Source organism: Phocoena sinus, chromosome 17, assembly GCF_008692025.1.
Source record: "Phocoena sinus isolate mPhoSin1 chromosome 17, mPhoSin1.pri, whole genome shotgun sequence".
Lineage (NCBI taxonomy): Eukaryota > Metazoa > Chordata > Mammalia > Artiodactyla > Phocoenidae > Phocoena > Phocoena sinus.
The window spans coordinates 59,930,049-59,957,245 of NC_045779.1; the positions used below are offsets into that span (position 1 = coordinate 59,930,049).

Consider the following 27,197-nt stretch of genomic DNA (forward strand, 5'->3'; position numbering starts at 1 on the left):
AAACCACAGAGAAATGATTGAACTAAGTAGATTAGCAGGTTTTATAAGGTGGATCCTAGGCACAGACAGGGAAGAAGCATTAAAGGGCAGGGAACAGTGATCTCCACATTTACCCTACATCATTTGGAACAAAACCCTATTTTTCTGAAATTCTCTCTTCTTTCTCTATTCAAAGCTCTTAAACCTTCAGTGTTTGACCTCACATTAAAAAAGAAAGAAGCCAGATTAAAACAATGAAGGTGTAATTAACATTCTTTAATACTAGAGCAGATGTTACACACACACACTCATGCATACACACCTCTGTACTCACACACACCCCACATACAGGTCAGCTAGAAAGCATTCACTGGGAAAAACTATTGGATATAGAATTAGTGGCCTATAAGTAGGTTCCCAGTTGTTTATTCATTCCAACAAGCCCAGATATGACTCAGACGACCCTAAACCTTGAGCCGTGAACTTGTAAACTGCATGAATAGCACTGGCTCTTACACATTTTTAACTTTTAAGCACTGATTCTTCCCTGGTATGTTTCCCCGCTGCCGTGGTGCAGAAACTTGACTTCAACAGTATCCTGCCTGTTTAGTATTTAGCGGGGGTGGGAAATAGCCTCTGCTCTGGGTGCTGGGGTCCAGACCTTACAGTTCCAGGTATATGATACACCAAACTAGCAGCAGGAGTTTCAACATCAGGTTTATGCCTGGGAAAGCATCAGTCAGTCCTTCAACCAAAGGTTGAAGCCCAAGCCTTGCATTTGACTAGGATTGCTCACCCTAAGAACTGAGGTGTCACCAGCTACTATGGAGCTCGCAGGGGGCCAGCTCCTTCCCTGGGAGGCTAGTCTGTAGAGTACTGTTCTTAGACTCATTTATCCTTATTTCTCGTTGCCATATAGCCTGGAATGTGAGAGATTCTGGGAATGTAAAAGATGAGTTCATCAACACATTAATTAGTCTCTATTATATGGAAATTCAAGGATTTTTTTTTAAAGAAGAAAGGTCTTCTGCTGCCTATTTCCTAGTCATTTTAGAATATCTCATCCTCCTACCAGAATGATTATTAGCAAATTAATACCCTTTTATGAACACCTAGAACAAGAATAAAAGATTTTTTTCCCCAAGTGCCAACTTCTGATTTATTGCTGATGTCTGTCATGGGTACCAGGTAGTAGGTAGTATAACACATGCCAAATATTTGTCATGTTACCTAACTTTTCTGTCAATTGTTTTTCCTCACTTCAAAAAAGTGTGTTTTTTAGGCATCTGTTTGTCTCCTTAAAAACCGCAAGCTACAGATTTCTACTATAATCTTTCAAAGGGCTATGCCTTCATATGTGCAATAATTAGAGGAAAATTAGCTTAATAGGCTATATCTATCCTTGTATAATTTTTTAGTAAGGTCAGATCTGATTATGTCTAAGATTTGAAGAACATTGATGGTACAAATTCCCTGGGGAAAGATTCCTTTCCCACTTCCAGTGTGCTGAGTTGCTCAATGCAAAACTGGCCGTTCAAAATGGTTTTATTGGGGTTTTTTTCTCTAAAATATTGGCAACCCTGCTCTCTCTTGTCTTTGTAAACATTAACCCATTTCTCTACTTTATGGACTGTAAAGTCATTTTCTATTGGAGAAATTTAAACAATTACCAAAATGAAGAACCAACATTATATATATATATATATATATATATATATATATATATATATATATATATTTCGGGAATAATTTCTATGATGCATACATTATTACTAACGATGTTTAGTACTTAATAGTGGCTTACTGTGTGTCAAGTACTACAATAAATGCTGTACATATATCAGTCAATCTTCAGAATAATACTGCCTCCCTATAGAAGTGTAGTTAAAAACATAGAGACCAGGGACTAATGATAATAAATGACATTCTGTAAAATTAGAATATATTCCTATAAGTTTAATAAATTTGTATACCCTCCACCATGCTTAGCAAAATAATTGAGCGCTCACTCGCTCACTAAATATTTATTAGAACTTCATATTTGTGAGCATTCTACAGTTAGAAATCATATCTTCTATTTCATTTTACCTCACAATAACCTCAAAGGTAGATAAATACAGGAAAATCACCCACATTTTATGGATGAGGAATGAACCTCAGGAAAGTTAATTGATTTGTCCAAGATAAGCAAGTCTTTTCACTCCAAAGTTTTCTAATTTTACGTCCTCACCCCACTGCTTGCCCATTTATTGTTGGATACGTTCAACATCTGAGGGTCAATTTATTCTTCACCTAGAGCCCTGAGTTATCTCTTTAAAGCTGTGCTTCATAAGTTTAGTCCTGCGCTCTAACCTTGCACTCTCCTTATAGAGTTATTAGAATAAAGTTCATAGACTTAAGCATGGCCTAGAAGGGCCTGGAAAGAAACCAGACCTTTCCCTAACTCCCTGACTTCATCTCAAAGTCCGTGGATTTCACTCAGTTTCTGAACCCCAACTGCTGCTTGAAGGAGGGTCTTCACATATGCTCTTCCCTTTGTCTCTAACAACATTTTTCTCCTCCACCCATAGGTCAAGCCAGCTTTTATTCAGCTTTCAGGTTTATGATTATGTCACTTACTCATCAAAGATTTCCCCAACTTCCCACATTAGAAGACTCTGTAATTTACTTGCATACACTCAATACATAAAGAAAACATTTGTCAAGGTCTTTTGGGCTGTGCTGTAGATGAACCAATTCCCTATTTGATCAATTTCCTGAAGTATGAGTTATAGTGAGAGAGAAGCCCACCTCCCACTATGGAACCCTCACGTTCTTAGATTTCCTTTCAGCTAGAGTGCAGACGAATGGACTACATTTAGCAAATTATATACACCTGCTTCCAGGTTCAAATGAGAAGCTAGTAACCCAAAGAAGCATAAACAAAAGAGGATTTATTCCAAAGTGGTGAGAGTGGCTATGCTGACATCCAGTTTTGAGGGATCACAGAGGCATCAAGAGCATTGATGCTGATGGTAGAATCCTTGATCCAGTTCTGCCAATGTAAGGCGTGCCAAGTCATGGATTCCAGCGATTAATGGAGTCGCAAGTAGTGCCCTCACTGGACTAGGACTGCAGCTTAATTTGGGGCATGGCTTTGGCTATGCATCCACCTTTATTCCCATCTACTTTCTGAGAGTGGTTTCCCAAAACTTCCTGCCAGATCTATAAACTATCACATCTTTTCAATAAATTCTATTTCTGTTTAACTCAGCCAGGTTCATTTTCTGTTGCTTGCAACTTAGGACCCTGAAAAAACATTCTTGTTCTTTATAGCCTTATGATTTAAAATAAATACTTATTTCAGTGATGTCTGCCTCCTCCACTGAACTCTAAGTTTGAAGAAGACTTGTATTCCATCTATTGTATGTGCCACTGTATCTCTAGTGCCTAGCATGGGTTGGTCACATAGTAAATAGAAAATAAATTTGCTGAATGAAAGAGTGAATTAACATGTGCAAAGCACTGTGCCTAAATGATAGAGAGAGTAGGAGACAGCAGGGCATACAAAGGAAAATCACAAACATGATCCTCAATAGGAAAGATATATTTATAATGAATTAACGTGTGTGCATACACAGACATCTATCTATGAATGTGCGTGTGTGCATATGTATATGTATATGAACTAATGAATGACGGTTACATAAGATAGAACATGAAAGATGTTGGAAAGATAGGTCAAAAGGAGAACTGAAGGCATTGTGAAAGAGCTGACTTTCAGGAAGAAGCTTGAAGCATAGATTCAAAGGTTGTAGGAGGGATTATTCAAGGGACTGGACAATTGGAGGTGTGAACAAAGGCACAGAGGTTGGAATATACAGAGTTATAAGCAATTTGCCATTTACCTAGAATTTGCATCACTTATTTTTAAAAGGTTGTTATACAGTGCACAAATATTTAGGAGTTTTAAGTCCTCATGATAAATTGACCCTTCTATCATTGTGAAATAACCTCTTTAGTTCTGATAACATTTTTGGCATTGAAACCTATTTAATCTGATATTAATATAGCCCCTCAGGTTTTCTTCTGATTACTCTTACTGTGGTGTGCTTATTATACAATATTATTGGAAAGCATTTTTACTGCAAATAGAATTTTAGGTTGACAGTGTTGTTTTTTTTCCCTCTTTGTTTTTTCTTTTTGTAGCTTATGGGTGGTGTTCTACTCTCTTCTTGCTTGCATTGCTTCCAATAAGAAGTCTGTTTCCATTCTTTGTTTCTCTGTATGTCATGTGTCTTTTATGCTGGTTACTTTGAAGACTTTCTCTTTTTTTAAAAAATTTATTTATTTTTATTTTATTTATTTTTGGCTGCGTTGGGTCTTCATTGTTGTGCTTGGGCTTTCTCTACGTGCGGCGAACGGGGATACTCTTCGTTGCAGTGCGCAGGCTTCTCATTGCGGTGGCTTCTCTTGTTGCGAAGCATGGGCTGTAGGCACGCAAACTTCAGTAGTTGCGGCACGCGTGCTCAGTAGCTGTGGCTCTCGAGCTCTAGAGCGCAGGCTCAGTAGTTGTGGTGCATGGGCTTAGTTGTTCCGCGGCATGTGGGGTCTTCCCGGACCAGGGCTCGAACCTGTGGCCCCTGCATTGGTAGGTGGATTCTTAACCACTGTGCCACTAGGGAAGCCCTGAAGATTTTCTCTTTATTATTGTTTTTAAGAAATTTGATTTTTTTTTGTAGATTTTTTTCATGTTTCTAATTCCTGGGGTTCACTGAATTTATTAGATTGAATTTATTAGATCTGAAACTAATTACAAATATATTAAAACATTTGAGAATACACGGCTCACTGTGCTGTCTATTTTTTAGTCTTTTTTTTTACTCAGTGTGTTTCATTTTATGTTCTATTTCTATGTCTTCATATAAACTGATATTCCCTTCTGTGCCTAAACTACTGCTGATCCTCTGCAAAGTATTTTTCATCGCAGACACTGTAGTCACCGTATCTAGAAGTTCAGTTTGGGTCCTTTTTACATGACATGCTCAATCTCACTCTATTTTTTTAAATACGGAATACATTTATAATAACCGTCGTAATGTTCTTTCTACTAATATAATCATGTGTATCATTTCTTGGTCTGTTTATCGTGGTTGATTCTTATCCTAGAATCTAGCTAAGGGGTATGAGACAAGTGAAAATATAATATCAATTGAGTGAAGCAAGTGTTCTATGTGGAGTGAGCACATCCGGTTAGGGAAACACGTTGGGTGGGAGGGAACCCTACATAATCTTCAGTAGCCAGAGAAATGCTGCCATAATGAGTTTGCCTTTAGGACCCAAAGGAATTATCCAGAAAATAGATACGCGGTAGGGTGGTAAGAAGAAAGCATGTTCCATTAGAGGGAAGACAATGTGTAATGGTCTGGAGGCAGGAGAGTTATTGGAACTGTAGGTGGATTAATAGGTCTGGTGGAGGTAAGAGAGTGCATCAGAAGCTATACCCCAGAAATACCTTGAATGCATTCCAGGGTGTTTGAAATAGATCCTGAGACAGTAGGGAATCCTAGAGGAGTTTTAAGTAGAGGTGTGACTGCAATCAACTTTGTGTTTAGAAATCATTCTGAGAGCAGTGTAGAAAATACAAGAGAGGGAAACAAGACTGCTAAAGTATTCATCGTGAGAAGGGATAGCATCCTGAGATAGAGTGAGAACATGGGAGTGGAGAGATCCCAATGGATATATCCTGGAGAATAAGATGGTAGGACTGCCAGAGCTTCTAACTGGTTAAATATGTGACTATCAAGGGAAACACCCAGATGTTTGTGTTGGATAACTGGATTGATGGTCCTGTTTTCAATGAAACAGGATCATTGTTAGATATCCTAAAACGCCTTGTAAAGTAAGAGAAAGTAGGGAAGGTTGGAATGGCTTAGATTTGTTTTCATACATTCAGCATCTTGTCTACTTGTGCCAAGCACAAAGACAGGCACAGTGAAAGAAGGTATGGGTTAATAAGTGAGAAAAATAGCGGGGAGGGGTGGTGGAGGAAATTGATACCTCAGAATCCCTAAGTCAAGATTAGATAACATGAATTAATAATGGAAACAAAAGTCTTAATTATGACATTTTTTCAGCCTCCCTGGGCAGTGTGAGAGTAGAATCAAAGAGCAGATGCAGATGATGGATCCATGCTGCAGAACATGGGGCAGTGTGGATACATTTATAGTAAAGTATAAAATGGGAGGCAATATCTGGGACTATTACAAGTATCTCTAAAATGCATTCTCATAAGCACGGGATGGATAGAAACCAGAAAAGCCAGAATGGGGCCAATGAGAGAATTAAGAGGGAATGAAAGGCTGAAGGCCAATGGACTGAGAAAGGAAGAAGAGTTAGATGGACAGAAGACGTCAGCATTCAAGGGAATAGTGCTGGTGAAGTGCCAGGCAATAAGGTGGGTCCAGATGTGATTTCAGCTCATTGAAGGTAGCAAGTGGTGTAAGGCAAAATTGTTGAAAGTGTCCTGAATAGGAATGATGACATTCCAAAAAATGGGGTCCAAAGGAAGTCTGTGAGCAAGGTAAATGTCATGTTGAAAGTCAGTAAACCATGGAAACAGGATGGGGAAAGAGCAGAAAAGTGAAGCTGTGAAGAGCTCACAGTCGACTGTGTGGAGGAAGAGAGAGATATGGTATGAGTGCTTTTCTTTCTTTGATTCCAGAGCTGTTGCCCTCCATTAGAAGGAAATTGGTATCATCAAGAGTAAGCAGGTTTTGTGGGCTTCCCCGGTGGCACAGTGGTTGAGAATCTGCCTGCCAATGCAGGGGACACGGGTTCGAGCCCTGGTCTGGGAAGATCCCACACGCCACGGAGCCACTGGGCCCATGAGCCACAACTACTGAGCCTGAGCGTCTGGAGCTTGTGCTCCGCAACAAGAGAGGCCGCGATAGTGAGAGGCCCGTGCATCGCAATGAACAGTGGCCCCTGCTCGCTGCAACTAGAGAAAGCCCTCGCACGGAAATGAAGACCCAACACAGCTAAAAATAAATTTAAAAAAAGAGTAAACAGGTTTTGGTAGTGGTCATGAGAGTGGAAAATCATTCTAGAGAGGAATGCATTTTTATTATTGTAACATTTTAAAATAATATGTTACAAAAATAGGAGAGGCTTCAACGATATTTTTTTTATTCCACTGGTCATTGTGGAAGCAGGTAGAAAGCAGGTAGAGTCGGGGATGGTGGGGGATGCATGGTGCAGCAAGGAGGGTGCTGGAAGGGACACAGTGAAGTTTTCCCCTTGGTGGTAATTTTTAAGACAAGCACAGTTGAGGCTTTTCTGAGTCACTGAGCACTTCTGGGAACTTCAAAGTCATTGTAGGCTTATTCATTGAAATTCTGGGGGTCCATCACTATAGCTGAGCATTTTCAGGGTAAAGAACTTGAAGAGGTCTTCCTTTTGGATGTACTTTGTTTATTGAGAGCTGTTGGGCAGAAAATAAAATAAAATAAAACAATCACGAAAGATCATTCCCTGACAATCTGGATCTAAACACAGAGAGGGTTCATTGATCAACAAATGAAATTTCCTATTAAATAAATACCACACATTGAATGTCAAGAAGTAATGATTTTTAGAGGTGGGGAAGATCGGAGATTTACACAAAATGTTTCACTCACACCCTGTTTTGTGGTATCTACCCTGATGCTGCCACCACACCTATGAGCTTCGCTTATTAAAATAATAAAGAGGTAGAATGACTAAAATCTGATGACCAACGCATACAGCTAAACACAGTTCCTCAAAGGCTAAACCTGATAGACAAGATTATTATTCGACTTGGAGAATGTCTGGTGATGTTGCCTAATATTTTTTCCAACCTGCTCTACATGTGTATGCTGCTGTGTGTAGTTTTGCTTATTTTCAGCTGATCTTTGAGAAAATTAATCTCATCTCCTTTATTTCACTTATTAAGTGTTGACGTTAAAACCAAATATAAAATGGGGATGAACTGGGGCAGGGAATCCAAACCATACACAGAATCCTTAAAAAAAAAAAAAAATCTGCCTTTTAAGCGTTTAAAAGACAACAGCAATTCATAAGTTTCAGACAGGTGAAATCAATAAGTTTTATGTGGAAAATATAACCTATGCAACATCATGTGTACACAACAGTGTGATGTGTGCCTGTGTAAAAATCAGAAAAATAGTAGTCATATCATGTCAGCTACCATTTGAGGAGCACTTACTATGAATTTCCTCTTTTTATGTTATATCATGTAATTCGGGTATCCATACGGAGTAGCTAACCTCAGCCCCATTTCACAGACGAGCACACCACTGGCGCGCACAGCGTTTGGTTACCTGCCCGGCATACACTGCCAATAGACGTTGGAGCTGACCCATCTGACTTCAGTAGGCGACACTGTTCTAGTGGTGTTTTTAAAATCCCACAAGAGTCCCATTTTAAGCTGATCCACTCCACTTTTTAGGTGTGACTGATGACCTTGATTTCACCTTCTGAGTCACAGGTCCAAGACCAGTCTTGCAGCTAAATTGAGGGAAGTGGGGTAGGGGAGCTGTGAGAGTTGGGGGGGAGGACAGGTGGAAGAGAATAGGTGGAAACCAGGGGAGGGAAAGAAGGAAAAAATAAAGAGCGGAGCGGTGAGCCGGGCGTCGAGACGCTCCAGGAGCGCTGGCCGCTGGTCGGCAAAGGGCACCAGAAGAACAGAGCAGGAAGGACCGAGCCAGGTGGCCGCCGCACCTGTGCACGTGACCCGCGCGGGCGCCGGGGCGGAGGCGCGCTCACCTGGGCCCACGTGACGGGGCGGGGCCCCGCCTGGCCGAAGACAGCGCTGCCACGCCCCCCTCCCGGGCGGCGCGCCCGGAGCCCGCGGACCCGAGCGGCGGCGGCGGCGGCGGCGGCGGCGGCGGGAGCCCGGGAGGCGGAGGCAGGCGGAGGCGGGCGGAGGGAGGTGGCGGCGGCGCGCGGAGACGCAGTAGCGACAGCGGCAGCATGTCGGCCGGCGGAGCGCCAGTCCCGCCGCCCCCGAACCCCGCCGTGTCCTTCCCGGCGCCAAGGGTCACCCTGCCCGTCGGCCCCGACATCCTGCGGACCTACTCGGGCGCCTTCGTCTGCCTGGAGATTGTAAGTGGGGCAGCCTGGGCGAGGGTCGCGCCCCGGGTGGCGAGAACTGGCAGCGGCATCCTGCCCCCCGGGCTGCGTCCTTGTGCGCGGCCCCCAACTCCCGTCCCCCCGGCGTGGCCTTCTCCTGCGCCCCTCCCGGGGTCCTCCCGATGCCCAGCGCAGCCCGCACCCGGGCGACGGCGCCACCGCCCTGGCCCTCTCGCCTGGCACCTGTTACGCTGGCACCTGCTCCTCCGCTGGCGACAGAAATGGTCCCGGGAGAGCGAGCAGGAGGCCCCGCGGGCCGAGGATTGGGGACTTTGAGAGGAGAAGGCTCTTTGGAGTTGGGGTACTGTCAGAGACCCCCGGCGGTTTGGCCGGGGGCCACGCTGGGCTGGAGCGGGTGCCGGCGCTCTCGGCCTCGCCTGATGCTACCTGCCATTTTGTTGGGTGCTGCAAGGTGGAGCCAACGACCGGGTGACCAGGAGGCCGCCAGGATGTGGAAGGAGGGGGCAGGAGGTACCAGGAAGCGGAGGAGGAGGGCTAGAAGACGTGGGCTTTTTTTTTTTTTCCTTTTACCATTATGAGCGCCCTTTGGATTGGGGAGAGGAGCGGGGCTCAGGAGGCAGGGCAGGGAAAAGGTGAAGCCCATACGGTGCCCTGGGCAGTGTCTAATCAAGTGGGCTAAGAATGGTAGGGTAAAAGTACAAACGTGGCTGTCAAGCTCCTCGCCGCCTGCATTTGCGCCTTCTCCCTTCCGAGTCTACCTTTGCAACTCCAAACCCTCTCAGCGCACTTGGTTGGGCCTAGGTGACCGTCGGGTCACCCGGCCTGTCGTGCAGGCTTCTTGGGCTGCAGACGTGAACTTTTAAAAAGGCACTTTAATGGAGTTGGGAGGTTTTGAAGCTCGCTGGGGAAAATGTGCAAATATAAATTGGGCAACCTGAGGTTGCATCATGCCCTGAGAATGGCAAATACAGAGTGAAACATTTGCCAGTCAGTGCCTTTCCTGCCGGCTGGCTTTGTTTGCTCGGTTTGGGGTTTTCATATCATCCCCCTCACCCACACCCACACCTTGGAGTTTGCATAACCTGGATTTGGGTCGCTTCGGTTTCACTTTTGTGCTTGTGGGGCTGGAACGCCTTGTGAGCATTGGTTTTCCGCCCTATTTTGCTAAGGCACCCTAAGTTAAGTTTAGCTCAGATTTGAATCTGAAAAAGGAGACAAGTGAGTTACCGGCTATGACATCAGTAATCGGATGGTGACTTCGAGGCTAGGAGAAACTGGTTTGAGTCTGAGCCCAGTTTGGAAGCATCTGAATGCTTGGGATGAGGTGCGGGCATCCAGGTGAGAAGAGCGGGGAGAGGGTGGCCTTGGTGGGCAGCCCCACTGTGGGGAGGGGGACAGCCTGAGAGCAGTGAAGCCTGGGAAGAAAGATTTTATAGGCTCTGGGCTACTTTAGTTCCGTGTTCCTCAGACTCCAGTTGTTCGCCTACCTCTGTTAGAAGCTTTTGCCTGCCATATTCACCTGTTCTAGAATTGACAGATTGTGCTCTTTAAATGCACTCACTTTCTGAGCTTCAGTACCTGACCTTAGCCTCATCCTAAGCAATAAAAACATGAATTCTCAAATTTGATATGCTGTCATATTTTTCTAATATTTATTCAAATAGATACTTATATGTTTACATATATATGTAAAAACTGTGACATACATATATGTATATATATGCAAAGAAGGCCTAGCCATGTGCTATCAAATCAAATGCCATCTCAAGAGCCACTGGTGATCATGTGACACTTTTGGAAACTCCACCTAATTCTGAGAAAAAAAGTGGAAAGTGGTTTATTCTATTTCCTCCCTCCCACCCCCATATCTCTTCATTTATCTAGCCCATTGGTTAGTTCTCAACTCCTGCTATACTTAATTGCTTGGGCAGATTTTTAAAATACTGTCGCTAGGCCAGACTCATTAAATCAGACTCTCTGGGGAGCTACCGAGTCCATTCGGGTTTTTTAAAAAGCTCCCGGGAGGTTCTAATGTACGGTCATGTCTGGGAACCACCAAGGGAGGCCTTTTCGGGGCTCTGTGGACAAGACAGCTCTCTCTTGCAAATGTGAATCCTCTCCCTCTGCTAGAACTTCTGCCACGCCCCATCCCAGGGGAAATCCCAGGCTCACAGAAGTATCCAATCCCTTCCTCTCGTCTCTTCATTTCCTCTGGCTTCTTAGCCCCAAAACGCTTCCAGGATCCTTATCTAGATAGAACAGCATCACTTCTGAAAGCCATTTCCGTTTAATTTTCACTTTCTTTGGCCAAATATCTCGATAGGTTTAAATCATAGGCCTCCATTACCTTTTACTTGATATCAACCTCCTTCCTCCCCAACCCAACCTGCAAAAAATAAAAGGCCCAGAATATTCCGGTGAAACTGGTGACCTCAGAGAAACAAGAGACCACATTAGAGCCAAACTATAGCTCCTTCTTGGCCCTCATTCTGCCGTGCCACTTAGAGCTATTGGATCACGTGCTTTAAGAGAGCAGACGTGGAGGCCACCTTGGTCCCCTCTCTCTACCTAGAACATCCACACCAGAGGAGGTGCACAGATATAAGCAAAGTAGACACTTTTGAAGCACTTTGGTCCCGGATTTCTTAATATCCCTCTGATTTTCTGATCCCTTGAAATTGTTCAGTCTCCCATGGCTCCTCTTCAGAAATTTCTCTCTGTAAATTAAACGTGAGAATTCACCAGAAGCAGTTCTAAGCTCTGGGTGATGTCCTTTCTGGGGACCCCTTTGTTTTAGCCTCTGCCAGTGTTTCTGAATATGCCCAAACTCCTTAATTTTGACTTTCTGTCGAATCCATTTGTCTTTGCAATTTCTTTATGTCCCGTTGCTGTCTAAAACTGAACACCTGAAAGCTGCATCTGACAAAGATGCTGGGCTATCTATAGTTGACTAAGCTAATGAAACCATGATCTTGGAATTCACTTCTCGCACTAACCAGTAACTTTGCTCAATGATTTAATTTCGATTTGCCTTGTTGTACCACATTCACAATCTCTCAAGTGTCAGGCATTTGTTGGGGAGATAATTCAAAAGATACAGATATTGCCAGCCTCCAAACAACAGGCAAAGTAGTTTATAGCACTGGCTTTATAGGTGGAGGTATTGCAACTTCACATGCATGGTGTGGTTTTCTTGAGATAGGTATGTTGTACTGCTAGACACCTAAGTTGTCTACCTCTGGGTTTTTGCACTCAGCTATACTTACCAATGTGTGCTTGCTATGAAGAGTTTAATACTAAGTTAGTTTTGCAAAGTGAAACCTTTTAGTTTAAGATGGAAAACGTTGCCTTCCAAAGTTATCGTTTTCAAAATCTACTGTTTTGATTCAGTGTTTCCTGAATTAATGTTTTGTAAATCATTCATCAGGTGTTTATTGAATACCTGTTGTGCGGCAGACACTATTCTGGGAACAAAGATATTTAAACTCTGCCTCACTTGAAAGAGCTTATAACCTAGTTGAGAGGATATGCCCCCAAAATAACTACCATTCAGGGAATAAAGACACAACAATGGAAAGTGAACTATAGCTAAAGCACTTTCCAGGCAGGTGTATTATAAGAAAATGACATGGGAACATCTGTACTATTGGGCTAAACAAGCTATTTCTGGTCCTTTGTCCTCAGTGAGTATTATGCACAAGAAGATTGGAAGTAACAGTATTAAACATGGAAAAGAATAAAGGTCATTATTGAATTCAGTGTGTTTCACAGTTTCAGTATTTAGGAAACTGTTTACATTCCCCATGATATTCCTGAACATTTCTCTTTATGGGAGATGGTCTAGGACTCTTATTCACAGCCTTCTAACTGCAGTGTTTTGGATGCGATAATAATTTTCATTTTTTCAACAAATAATTAATAACCTGCTATGCATCAGGCCTTATGCCCTGGAAATAGGATAATTAACATAACTCCTGCCCTTAAAAGAAAGTCCTATACAGTAAAGTATAAATCCAAGAAAGAATTACAGAGCTGCATTTGAAGTGATAAAATTGGTTTATGGGCTTCCCTGGTGGCGCAGTGGTTGAGAGTCTGCCTGCCGATGCAGGGGACGTGGGTTCGTGCCCCGGTCCGGGAGGATCCCACGTGCTGCGGAGCGGCTGGGCCCGTGAGCCATGGCCGCTGAGCCTGCGCGTCTGGAGCCTGTGCTCCGCAATGGGAGAGGCCACAACAGTGAGAGGCCCGCGTATCGCAAAAAAAAAAAAAAAAAAAAAAATTGGTTTATGAAAAGTACTATTGAAAAACAGGGTGGAGTACATCTGGCCACTGGGAAGGCCAGGACAGGCAGCTTTAATGGGATGGTGACATTTGAATTTAGCCTGAAATGATGAGTAGAGGTTCAGTAGACAAAAGTGGGCAAGAGAATTCCAGGTAGAAACAAGGGCATGTGCAAACCCCAGGGACAAGAAAGACCATGGCATGAAGTTCTGGCAATGGTTGGTGTTTTTCTGTGTGTGTTTTTCTACATGACTTATGGGGAGGTGGCAGGAGGAGGAAAAAGAGCAGGTAGGGTTCAAGGTGTGGTTTGCTGAGGAATGATAGGCCAAGGCATAGCATTTGTTTTTGTCTGTGATGGGGAGCTGCTGAAGGACAGGGATAACTTGATCAGACTTGCAGAAATCTTTGAGTAATGAAGTTTGGTTATAAAGCAGAGAGATTGAAGGCAGGAAGGTCAGCTAAAGGGCTTATTGCAGTGGTTTGGATGAGGGGTGATGAGAACTAGAAGTGGGACAAAGAAAAGAAGCCGAGAAGAGGCACAGATTTGATATTTACAAGGCCAGCCACATATGTAAAGTTTTTTTTTTTTTTTTTTTTTTTTTGTGGTATGCGGGCTTCTCACTGTTGTGGCCTCTCCCGTTGCGGAGCACAGACTCCGGACGCGCAGGCTCAGCGGCCATGGCTCACGGGCCCAGCCGCTCCGCGGCATGTGGGATCTTCCCGGACCGGGGCACGAACCCGTGTCCCCTGCATCGGCAGGTGGACTCTCAACCACTGCGCCACCGGGGAAGCCCCATGTAAAGTTTTGACATGGCCTGAAATGATCGTAGACCAAACTTAAGTATAAGATGTAACACAGAGGACTTATGCCAGAAAAATGAAATGTTAATGAAAGGATGGTGGGGAAGGAGGGGCTGTGCAGCAGGCATGTGCAGTCATGCAGATAATTCTATGGAAGGGATTTCAGGTTATTTTCAACCTGCAGCTTTGACTGTAGGTGGACTAACACATAAATGTTCAGCTGTATAGACTTCTCTCTTCTCACCCAGAAAATAGATTTTGGTTGCAAAGGGACATTGTGTGTCTGCAGTGGTGAAGGAGGGGCTACCTGTGGGTGTGTTTTCCCTGCTTCAAAGGGGTTTTAATTCTATAGGTAAAATTTTTACTTTGCGTCTGGGTTAAAAATCTCCATCCATGTGAAAAAAAGTCTTTAAAACTTCATAAGAAAAAAAAGTGCCCCTGCCAGAGATTATTTTCAGCAATCGTTTTCCCTGGCTGGCAGTTCTGTAAGAATTAGAAAGAACTGAAACATGGAAAACTTCAAACCAAGTTGCTGAAAACCTTGACCTTGAGCTCCAAAGGAAAAGGTTAAGGAGAGGAGATTTGTCTTGTGGTGCCTGATAGAAATGTCGTACCGGGTGGTAGGAGCCATGGGTGTGGCATATCTGCATAGATATAGCTGAATAGGAAAGACTGTGTAATGACATGGGACAGGAACCAGGCAGGTGTAGCCAATACCACGCACGTTCAGTACTTAACAAATGCTGTGTGATTGTTCTGTAGGACAAACTGAACAGTGTGAAAATATTCTAGAGAAACTGACTGGAGCGGGGAAGAGCAGCTTTGGAGTACGCCCTCTTATGTCTTTCCCAACTTTTTTTTTTTTTTTTTTTTTGCGGTACGCGGGCCCCTCACTGTTGTGGCCTCTCCCGTTGTGGAGCACAGGCTCCGGACACGCAGGCTCAGCGGCCACGGCTCACGGGCCCAGCCGTCCCGCGGCACGTGGGATCCTCCCGGACCGGGGCACGAACCCGCGTCCCCTGCATCGGCAGGCGGACTCTCAACCACTGCGCCACCAGGGAAGCCCTCAACTTTTTTTTTTCTTCTAGCATTTTATTTTTTAACTTTTTATTGAAATATAGTTGATTTGCAATGTTGTGTTAGTTTCACATGTACAGCACAGTTCATTCATTTACAGCAGATTCAATTATCAATATATATGTATATATATGCTTTTTTTTACACTCTCTTCCATTATACGTTATTACATGATACTGAGTATAGTTCCCTCTGCTATACAGTAGGTCCTTGCTGGTTCTCTATTTTATATATAGTAGTGTACATATTTTAATCCCAAACTCCTAATTTATCCCTCTGCCCTTTCCCCTTTGGTAACCATAAGTTTATATTCTATTTCTGTGAGTCTATTTCTGTTTTGTAAATAAGTTCATTTGTATCATTTTTAGATTAGACATATAAGCTGTATCATATAATATTTGTCTTAGTCTGGCTTAACCTCACTTAGTATGATAATCTCTGGGTCCATCCATGTTGCTGCAGATGGCATTATTTCATTCTTTTTTATGGCTGAGTAATATTCCATGTGTGTATATACTACATCTTCTTTATCCATTCATCTGTCAGTGGACACAGGTGGCTTCCATGTCTTAGCTATTGTAAATAGTGCTGGTATGAACATTGGGGTGCATATATCTTTTCGAATTATGCATTATGTATTATGTATCTTTTCTCTGGATATATGCCCAGGAGTGGGATTGCTGGATTATATTGTAGCTCTATTTAGTTTTTTAAAGAACCTCCATGTTGTTCTCCATAGTGGTTATACCAATTTACATTACCACCAACAGTGTAGAAGGGTTCCTTTTTCTCCACACCCTCTCCAGCATTTATTATTGCCCAACTTTTAAAATGTCATGACTCCTCTCCAGGAGTTTAAAGTTTGACCTGAATTTCCTCTGTCATATTTTATATGAAGAGGGCCATGCCCTTTCGTAGTCGCCATAGATGACATCCCTAACTTTCGTATAATAGCTTTCAGAAGAAGGAAGGTAAAAAGAAAGAAAAGAGGGAATGACTTGTACAGTCCTTGTTGATACTGAAGCATAGGCATGTGTGAATGTTTTTAACCTAGGTGATAGCTAGTTACCTATAAACATGAAAAGACGATTTTAAAAATCAAGGGCAATTATAAATAAGAATAAAAGAGGGCCAGAGCATACTTCTCCCCTATAATATGGGCTTTCCATTTTAAGATTACTATCAGCTTGGTAGCCATGGAAGCACCGAGAGATGGCATCCAGCCAGAGAAGTCTTTCTGGAAGACATAGTACTGGAGTTTAGTTATCCAGCGAAAATTCTGATGGCGGCATGCTGAGCAGAAGCGTGGACCAGCGTAATAGACGCTTTGAGTGCAGGGGATGAGGGACAGAGGCTGCAGTGCAGAGACAGGGTGGCAGGGAAAGGAGCATTGCAGGGGAGAGGGTGAGCTTGGAGAGGCAGGCAGGAGTATTCACCAGTGCTGTAGCCACGGGACTGCAGTCACATCATGAGTGACTTTACACTTTGATGGGCTGCCTTGTAAACACAGCTATCAGGTATTGTATCTGTTGACTGAAGGATGTTCCCACTTAAAAACATTCTTTGGAATACAAGTTGTGTGTAAAATGGAGTTATAGGTAATCTATTCACTAGAAGATAAATGGTCTGAGCGTGTTTAACATCCTTTAATCCTATTGTCTCATTTGTAGCACCCATTGAAATCGGAGGGGTTATCAAGAAGATAAGGTATTCTGAACTTTTGGAGGGCCACAAACCACTTTGCGATTCTGATGAACAGTGTAGACTGTGCCCTCAGAAAAATGTATATGCACTTATCTACCCAATTTGATATGATTTTGGAGAATCAACCCTGCCCCTGCCCCAAACCAATCCATGGCAAAAGTATAGAAACCCTGCTCTAGAATAAACACGAAACTTTGATGGGGGCGACCTAACGTAATGTTAAGAGCATAAGCTCTGGTAGCCAGTTGCCGGGTTCAAATCCCAGGTCTAACATTTATTAACTGCATAACTTAGAACAATTTATTAATGGCTCTCTACCTTGATTAACTTCTCTATAAAATGGTAATAATAATAGTACTTAGCTCTCAGTGTTTATTCTCTCAGTGTTAATCTCAGAGGATTAAATTGGTACAAATAAAACCCTTAGAATAGTGCTTGAACACAAGACCTAGATAAATGCTAGCTCGTATTTCTGTTACCCTCACCAGCTTCGACCTCTTACTCAGATTAACTCCGTAAGCCAGGTTGGAAGACATTTTTTTCCTCTAGTCTTTCTGATTTGTTCGTCCTCACTGATTTAAAGTGATGAAAAGCCCAGCATGTAAGCAGTAGGAGAACTGGAAAGAGAGGGTCATATGTTATACACAGAAAGTTCTAAGTATTGAAATGTTTCTCCTTAGGGCGGTCTAACCAGTCCTTTATACCTTCAGCTTCACTTACCTTTCCCTGGTTTCATTCCAAACACTGACTGAAAATAGGTCAGAGTAGGAATTGGCCTGTTTACTCAGTGAATAATAAGAGTATACTAAGATGAAGGTGTCCAAGTGGTTTGAAAATTATTAGCCAAGATGTCGGAGGGCATGTTTTAAAAGCACGCTATTAGGAAATAAGCAACATTTGAAAAGAAAAAGGGTGTTTGCAAAAGGAATCCTTTGGGGACATAGGAAGACCGTCCAAATAGGACTCAATCTGGGAAGTCTGTAATCCACACAGCCAGAATCGCTGCTTGCTAAAGACCATGGTTTCCCGCGGGGTTACATATTCTTGCCAGTCCACAGTTCCTAGTGAAAACATGTTTTAGCTCCAGCTCTGAGGGTTCAGTTCGGTGTGACGTGTGGATGAATAATACTTCCATGGCTTTCTTATGGGAAGGCTTCAGCCAAGGTACACCCTTCTGCCCTGCAGGAGCTAAACTGAAGGATGAGCATATACTACAGTCAGCCACAAAGGAGAGACGCGGGTCTTGGAATGGGTAGCAACTTAATCACGGCAACTCGGGATATATTTGAGCACTTGAGGTGTGTGCCAGGTTCACCTAAATTTGAGCTCAGGAGGTGAGGGGTCGCAGGGGAAGACCGATATCTACGTGAAGACGTGTTTGCCTGTGCATTACCTGGAAGTCGGGTTGTCTTTTTGTCAGAGCTTGAGATTCAGAGTCATGAGCCCTGACTTGGTTCCTTACAGAACTTTCAAAAGGTGGTGCATTTGGGAGTTTTGTGTATAATTATCAGACTTTTTAGGACACCAGAGAGTGGTGGAAGGCCGTGATAGACAAGGGGTCAGAATGTGGATTCAGTTCACCGTGAGTGAACAGGAATTCCAGCCTTCTTCAGGGTGTGTGCACTCTGCGGTTGCTACGAAACGATATCAACTATTCTCCCTCAGATTTTAACCATTTCTGTGCTCTGCATTTCACTTCTAAAAACAGGCTACCTCCAGAGCCACCTCTACTGAACAGCGATGCTGATAATTAACATGAATGGTAAATACTCTGAGCTTTGTAATGTGCAGAATTAGGTGAAGGGAATATACTAAGCATTGGTAATGTTATTAAAAGCTCAGTTTTTAAAGTTGGAGCTAGATTGGGAAGCTCAGGAGAAAAGGTAGCTTTTGGCCAAAAGAAAAGGTAGCTTATCGTGAAGTAAGGAGAAATAACTGTGTCAAGGCCCTAGGGACCCATTCACCAATGTGACAGTCTTGCAACGAGGAAGGTGGATCTCCAGTGTGGGACTATTTCTCTTCTCTGGGCCATCCTCTATGTTCCAAAGCTCCGATCTAGGGATGTAGTGTGTGTGTATGTATATTTGGGACGGGGGAGGCATCCATACACCTTCCTGCCTCCCCTGCCCCCTTTCCAGCCACACACACACCACAAATGGGGAGGCAAGTCTGTTCTCTTTTCATATACACACTTAGTTCCCTTTCCAAGCTTTTGAGGTTTGGGAGGGGCTGTAGTTTTGAGTCCGACAAGAAGAGTTCATCTCTACTGTCTCACATTAGCATCCGCTGTCACAGCCCTCGTCTGCCTTGAAAGCCCACTTCAAAAAAAAAAAACAGGTCATGAAGAACCTAGGGGTAAGACGGGAATAAAGACACAGACCTACTAGAGAATGGACTTGAGGACATGGGGACGGGGAAGGGTAAGCTGTGACAAAGTGAGAGAGTGGCATGGACATATATACACTACCAAACGTAAAATAGATAACTAGTGGGAAGCAGCCGCATAGCATAGGGAGATAAACTCGGTGCTTTGTGACCACCTAGAAGGGTGGGATAGGGAGGGTGGGAGGGAGGGAGATGCAAGAGGGAAGAGATATGGGAACATATGTATATGTATAACTGATTCACTTTGTTATAAAGCAGAAACTAACACACCATTGTAAAGCAATTATACTCCAATAAAGATGTTTAAAAAAAAAAACCTGCCTCCCCTGCCTACTGTCTAGATTCCTCCCATTCTGTTTCTTCTTCCCTCTGGCACTCTCTCGGAGCACAGAGTGTTGAGCCCTTTTTATAGCACTGGCCACAATCTGCTCCTGAATCAGATTTGATGGTGTCTATTTCTCCCTTATTAGAGCTCCTGGAGATTGAACCTTGCCTTCTTTTTTTTTTCTCAGTGTCCTTCTACAGTGCCTGGCAGCAGATTTGAGGCTGACCAGTTTGAGGTCCAGTCCAGGTTTATTACATGTTATGTTTAATTCCAAGGGATCGGATAGCCTCTTCTTCAGAGGTGTGAAATTATCATAATCTCGATATCATATAATTATGCTTATCTATCTGAGTCTGCCTGTCCCTAATAAACAGTGGCCAATTGTTCTTTATTATTCTTTATACCGGCACCTAGAGTTTCAATAAATGATTCTTGAATTAATAGATATGTAATAATGATATATATTTCTTAAACAGTATTTAATGTAGCTTATTTGTGATGGGAGAGTAAGAAAAGTCTACCAAGAAGAGGCTGAGAAAAAAAGAAAAAATGGAAGATCTTATCACCTCCAAATATTTATTAAACAGTATGAAAGAGTATAGAATCTTTTACCTGGGACACTGTTTCTTTCATAGCTACTAATAAGGTTGTGGTTACATTTTTTTAATATGCATTATTACCCATGACCTAGATTTACTTCCTAAAACTTTCTGGGTTGACTCTTCATATTTGATTTGGAATAAGGACTTGAGATATACCACCACTATTATCAATTTATTAGATTGGGGCTTCTGTTATCATTGCTCAAGTGATAATTTATTAGACTTTCCAAAATGTTTCTCAAAGTACTAATGAATTGTATGGGCCTTTTTTAAAGAAGCAAGTTAATACTTGTATTTTTAACTTTTAGTGACTTACACAGTTCGGATATTATCTAGCAAGAGTCACGTGATTATTGGTTTTTAATATTTGCTGCTCCAACTGTTCTCATATGGGAACTAGGAGTTTGTTCGCTCAGCAAATAGCTGAGAGCCTTCCGTATGCCAGGCGTACCTGCTTCTATGATATCGCCTATGTTGTGTGGGGGGATGGGGGCCGGGGGGAATGGATTCCCATTTGCCTGTCGGTATCTCCAGGCAGGTGTACCGTAGCCTAGGTTTTTGTGTTGCCAAATGTAGCACAGTGCCTGACTGAGAGTTAGGAAAGAATTATTATGTAGATTAATAAATGATATGGGATGCAAGCCGTTATAAGGCAGGATGCTGCCAGGAAGATCTGACAGTACGGTTGGACTGAAAGCCAGGGGCATCAATTACAATGTTTCCCATCAACGTAACAAATCCATAGTAGGGAGCTTGCCCAGAGGGCAGAGGCGGGCCTGAGCATGGGTTGGAACTCAGGAGGGACCTTTAGGCTGATGTGCTCTTCAGGATGAGCTGTGCATGGGAGTTTCTCAGATACACATGGGGAGGGAATGACGCTCTGGGCCAGCATATGTCAGGCCACTCAGATGTGAAAGAGCTTTGTCTCTGGACTGTTCATTTCTTTTTCTATAATGTGAGATGTGAGGGGTTTAGTGGCAAGAGACAAGTATGCAAAAGGCAGGTCTGCTCATAAAGGTCCTGGAATGCCATGCAGGGGGTGTGTAGCCTTTATCTCTCTAGTGGTAGTATGCACGAGGCTGTTGCTGTCAGGATCGTAAAACTGCCTGTCTTCACCCCTAACCATTTCTCCTCTTGTGTCTTCTCACTCCCTCCCAGCTGTCCCAGCCGTCCTAGCCAGAAATCTGAGTATTTTCCTTACTTGTTCTTTTGCCGTCATGTCCCACATCTGATCAGCCACCAGCCACCCTCATGTCTACTTCACAGTTTCTCTCTGAGCCACTCACCTCTGTCTGTCCTCAGCTCCTTGAGTCTACTTTACACTCTGTTACCGTAACGGTCTCCGCTGTGGTCCCCCAGTCCTCCACCTGTTCCCCTCCAGCCCATCGTCACACTCCAGCCAGAGAGAAACTCCTAAATACAAACCTGAGCACACTCATTCCTGCTCAAGCTGATCTGGGGCTTCCCGTTGCCCTTGGGTGAAGTTCCTCCCCTTGACCTGACCTTCAGAACCCCCCACAGCTGCGTGTCCAGCTCACACCTCTGGCCATTCTGCACATGGTGCCCGCTGCTCCTGTCACCCTGAGCTCTGCCCTTCAGCTCTACCAGGCTGTTTCTCAGCTTCCCCAAACCATCTTAAGACTCAACTCACCCCCCTGCCCTGGAAGAGCCTTCTCTGCCCTCTGCTGCTCTCCCTGGCCCTTTGGGTTGTTGCTTCTAGGGAGTGTTTCCTGACTTTTCAGATCTGGATTTAGAGCCCTCATTGTGTGGACTTTGCCCAGTGTTTGCCCAGTTGTGACTTGTGTGAAGCAGCATCTTAGTGACTTGCTTAATTTTCTCTTTTCTGTAAGAGACTGTGAATTACGTGATGGTCGAGACCACTGTTGACCGTTTTATTCCTAGCACCTGGCACAATGCCCGACAGTAGGTATTTACTGAATATTAGATCTGTGAATATCTCAAGTATCTATTCTCATGCCCAGCACATAGAAGAGTGTCAGTAAATGATGGAAGGTTTTATTGTTTACTGTCATGTACAATAGCTGCTATTCTATATATAGGCAATGACCTCACCTGTACAAATCGGTCACGATAAGGACTGAAACATGGCCATTAGAAGTGACAAGTTAGGAAGTCATGGCTGATCGTTGTTAATAGCCTCTCAGAAATGGTGAGAGCAGAAGCCAGTGGACAGTGGTTTGAAGAGTAACAGCAAGGAGAGAAGGTGGAGGCCTAGCAAAGATGAATTTGTAAAAATGGTGTACTGAAAAGGGAAATCCTCAGAGAGGGCAGTAGTTCGAGAGGCAGCAGGGTCAACAGAAAATACTTTCATTTATTTATTTATTTTAATTGTTATTTTATATCAGAGCATAGTTGATTAACAATGTTGTGTTAGTTTCAGGTGTACAGCAAAGTGATTCAGTTATACATATACATGTATCTATTCTTTTTCAAGTTCTTTTAAAGGAAAATACTTTTAGATGGTGAAAGAATACTGAGCCTGGTCATGGGCTGAGGATGAGGGTCCAACAGGAAGGCAGGTGCAGAAATAGGCGTGGAGTCAGATCAGGTCCCAGAGTAGAAGTGCTGGCCTACACCTGAGAGAAGAAAGCTCTCCAGTAATGATAGAGACGAGTCGCTGGCGGGGTTGCAGGAACACGTGCAGGAGTCTGGGGGGGAGCAAAGGCAGTCGTGAGCCTGGCGCAAGCATGTTCAGTTCTATGGCCCAAACCCATTACCGTGTTTCGTTTTCCCTTTAGGTGCTTGGGGGACTCGTGTGGATCCTGGTCGCCTCCTCCAATGTTCCTCTACCTCTGCTGCAAGGATGGGTCATGTTCGTGTCTGTGACGGCTTTCATCTGTTCCCTCCTCTTCCTGGGCGTGTTCCTCTCTGGCGTGGTGACTCAGATTAATGCCAACTGGAACTTCCTGGTAAGGGATATTTAAGTCTCTTTCAGGAAAACGTGAGAAACTTATAAATATCTCGTCCTGTCCTGAAATGCTGGATGCCCTGTTCTATCTGTTGCCTCTGGTGGGAGAGAAAAGGTCAGAGCACAGAGGCTGCTGTGCTGCTATGTGGCCGGCCTTGCTGGACAGCAGGGTCCCAGCTTGCTCAGGTCCTGTAGTGACAGAGCTGAGCCATCTCTCTGTTATTCCTTTATGAGTTAGATGACCTTTCCGCAAAGACTGTTTTGTTTCATACAACAAATGAATCACGTTACAGTTATTGAACTATTGGAGAGATGGATGCTGTGCCATGTATCTTAAAATTTTCCATTGATTCCTGCTTCAGATATTAAATACATATATTCTTTTCAGAAAACAAGTAGCTCTATATGTTACTCTCCAAATACTTAGAAAAGGAAAGGGGATATTTTATATTTATTTTCAACGCCTGTCCTAGACTAGCAAGAATTGATACGTTTTAAGAAATGAATTTCCCATCGACACCATTTTAAAAATTATGACACCATTAAATTGGGTCAACTTACTTTCCCTTTTTCTCATATAATATAGGGAGCCTCTTTCATGTTTGTGGTTATTCATTCTCTGGGACTGTCTCAAAATGGGCCCCAGTGGAGCATGAATTCCAATGCATGGTGGACAGTGCTTTAATGAAGTTCACGAAGAACCACCATTAGGTTTCCTTCACGCTTTGGTGGTTAGGAACTTAAATCAGACCTTTAGTCGGGCTTTATATATGTTCCTTTCTGGTGTGGTAGTATTTTATTCAGCAGCAAGGAAAATATTTGTTCTTGTCTTATTTATAGACCATAAAGAGAACCATCATCCCAGATGTTATCAGCAGTGAAGTCTAAGCAAATGTGGCTGTCCATTCAGTCAGCCCGGGGCAGATGGCACGGGTTAGGGTAAAGCTAAGGAGGAAGAGTGTAGTGTGGTGGTTATAGTAATGCACAGGCTTTGAGATTAGTCTGGTTTGCTTACTAACCATGTAGCCTTGGGCAAAATATTGAACCTCATTTCTTCCTCTGTAAAAGCACTAATAATAATACCGACCTCACCAGATGCTGTCAAGGAATAATGGAACTCATGTAGTATACAGTGCTCAGCTTTGTGTCTGATTTATAGTAAGTGATCAGTAATCACCGTAAGTCCTTAAACACGCTGAGGCGTGCACTTTGAAACTTTGAAAGTCCTATTTCTTAGGTTGCTGATACAACGTATTTCTGCATTTTTGCCTTGATTTCTCATTAATGATGAGAAAATATTTCTAATAATTACTCAAGTGATGAAGATCAAAAATCCCTATTTAAGTTACAAATAGATGCTTAATCTCCTTTTTCTAGATGCCTGGCTTTCCTAAAATAATTCATGAATGAATCAGTCAATCCCTAATGTTGGTGAGTGCCACCAGGCTCTTTTAATATCAGGCTTGAAGATGGTATTTGGCCAGTATGTACTAGTGGTATGGCCCTACTGGTACTGGTTAATACATAGCCATTTCCCCAATCTACTGCCTCTTCCTAAGTGCTGTGCTCCCTTTCACCCTGGCCCTTTCCTGGACCTCCTAATAGCCCAGCAACTAAAGAGTTAATATCTGGCAAAGTAGTGAGTCTCCAGGATCCTGCAGTGCTCAGCGTTCTGTCTAACTGGTTGATGCACACGCCTTACCAATGTTTACATATTTTTCCAATATCACTCCTGGTTTTATTAGACATAACGTCCATACCCTTTTGTTTCCTTTCTTTCATATTGAGTCTTATCTTCGGTATTGAGTATAAGCATTAATATTAGGTTTCCTAAATTTGTTAGGTTTTCTTTCCAATTTGCAGCATTGTATCTGATGTTCAGATACAATAAAACGTTGGTTTTTTTGTTTTTTTTTTTAATTAAACCACTTTATGGAAGGGACAATTGAAACTGCCAATCTGTTCCATAGGTCACCTGCAAAGTTTATCTTACGGCTTTCTAGCTGGAGTCGGCCACTCTTACTGAGGGGAAAATGGGGACAGCCACACACAGGACACAGTGCAGTGGTTGTTAGTACACAGTCTTGTCATATGGTGGACATACTTTGTGATTTTCTACATACTTAGTCATTTTTGACCGCATGGCTGCTTTTGATAGATTTTAAAATTTATCTTGTATACTCTCAGCCAGGTAAATTTTTGAGCCATGCATATCATGGAGTTGTCACCAGATGGTAACAGTTTTTAATTGCTGCATTCTGGAATTGTTAGACATTAATTGCTCAAAAAAGTATTGCTATCCACCCACCCTGTGATAACAGTTTAATGTCGCCTGTATGCCATGCGTGAAGGAAGAATGCGTGTTGATAAAGAATTTATTCTCTAGAAGTATTCATTGTGAGATATTACCTACAGTATGTATAGCTTCTGGTTTTTATTGATCATGAGATTAAATTAATATTCATGGCTGATGTCCTCAGTATTTTTTCCCAAGCTTTCTAGTGTGGGTGTAAATGGTGAAATAAAAATATGATATGTAATAACATATATTAAGTGCTAACAACTTGCCCCCTTCTAATTTGAGGAAAGCAGCAGATTTTAATTTTGAGATGCTTTTTCTTCATTGTTTTTATATGGACTGGCAATAATACCATTTCACCTAACTTTAAACAGATGTCATATTTATTTTTCCCTTTTTGGAAGATGGAGTGTTAAGGAAAGATATATGTTAGAGAAATAAAAGACACCAAAAAAAAAAAAGGCCTTGTACAATTAAACATGTTTCTTTCCCCAAAATGTAGCTGGCACACGTGACCATCTGCCCAATGTGGAAATCACTTAATATTTTTTAAATGTCCTGAGCTATGTTTTCTGTCCCCACATTCATTCCCCTATTTGACCTTACAGAAAATGATGGTTGTCCTTTTTTTTTAAGAAGATGTTGGGGGTAGGAGTTTAGTAATTAATTTATTTATTTTTGCCATGTTGGGTCTTTGTTTCTGTGCGAGGGCTTTCTCTAGTTGCGGCAAGCGAGGGCCACTCTTCATCGCGGTGTGCGGACCTCTCACTGTCGTGGCCTCTCTTGTTGCAGAGCGCAGGCTCAGTAGTTGTGGCTCACGGGCCCAGTTGCTCTGCGGCATGTGGGATCCTCCCAGACCAGGGCTTGAACCCGTGTCCCCTGCATCGGCAGGCAGACTCTCAACCACTGCGCCACCAGGGAAGCCCTGTCCTCATTTTTACAAATGAGAAAACTACAGCCCAGATTGACTATTATCCCTTTTTCATGCTGCCATTGTGTAAAACAGGATCCCCCTATATACAGCGTGGCTTTTTTTTTTTTCTTTAATAGTTAGTGAAAGTTTGACCTTGAGCTGAGAAGCAGAACATGGGCTGGAGATAAGAATGTGGGAAAGAGTTACCTGCTGCTGAAAATATTCAAGGCATGCTTGAGGCTGGGTTTACTTGAGGTGACGACAGGTGAGCTGCGCTCTGGGGTGCGTGAGTGTTGGGAAGATTGGCAGAAAAGCAAGAGCATGTGACGGAGACTCAGAAAGGGGATGGGGTCCTCTGCTAACGGGGGAGGGCCAAGGGCTTCGGACAGGTGGTCCATAAAGGGTGGTTCCCTGCCCTGCAGCCCCAGCATCACCTGGGAACTTGTTAAGAATGCAGATTCTCAGATTCCACCCAGACACACAGAGTCAGAAACTCTGGGGCTGGTGCCCAGTAGTCTGTGTTTTAACAAGCTCTTCAGGTGCTTCTGATACACACTAACCTTTGAGAACCTCTGGCTTAGAGCAAATAATCTGTATTGTCCAAAACCATGAGTGAAATTGTGAGTGAGGAAGACATTTGTGCACACATCCCACACATAGCAGGAATTAGAATAAGATGTCCAGGGTGGCCAAATATAAATGTGGGTGTAGCTCTTCAGTGGTGGGGGATATTTAATGAGCACCTAGTATATGCTTGATCCTATGTTAAGACCTAGAAATACAATGGTGTA

General features: G+C 43.1%; 1 protein-coding gene and 1 long non-coding RNA gene across 2 annotated transcripts in view; one reads left to right on the forward strand and one right to left on the reverse strand.

Annotated features, from left to right (window-relative positions):
• Nucleotides 1-7,058: 7,058 nt before the first annotated feature.
• LOC116742648 lies at nucleotides 7,059-8,700 on the reverse strand. Its single transcript, XR_004346527.1, has 2 exons — nucleotides 8,322-8,700; nucleotides 7,059-7,441 (listed from the first exon to the last, which is right to left on the reverse strand). It is a non-coding gene; the product is annotated as an uncharacterized LOC116742648 (long non-coding RNA).
• A 218-nt stretch (nucleotides 8,701-8,918) lies between these two features.
• The window catches only part of MAL2 (mal, T cell differentiation protein 2), a 29,587-nt gene continuing 11,308 nt past the window's right edge, over nucleotides 8,919-27,197 (forward strand). Inside the window, exons 1-2 of the mRNA XM_032610435.1 lie at nucleotides 8,919-9,105; nucleotides 23,025-23,195. Coding sequence (XP_032466326.1) covers nucleotides 8,974-9,105; nucleotides 23,025-23,195 — 303 coding nt within the window. The 5' untranslated portion in view covers nucleotides 8,919-8,973. The remainder of the gene's footprint in view (nucleotides 9,106-23,024; nucleotides 23,196-27,197) is intronic.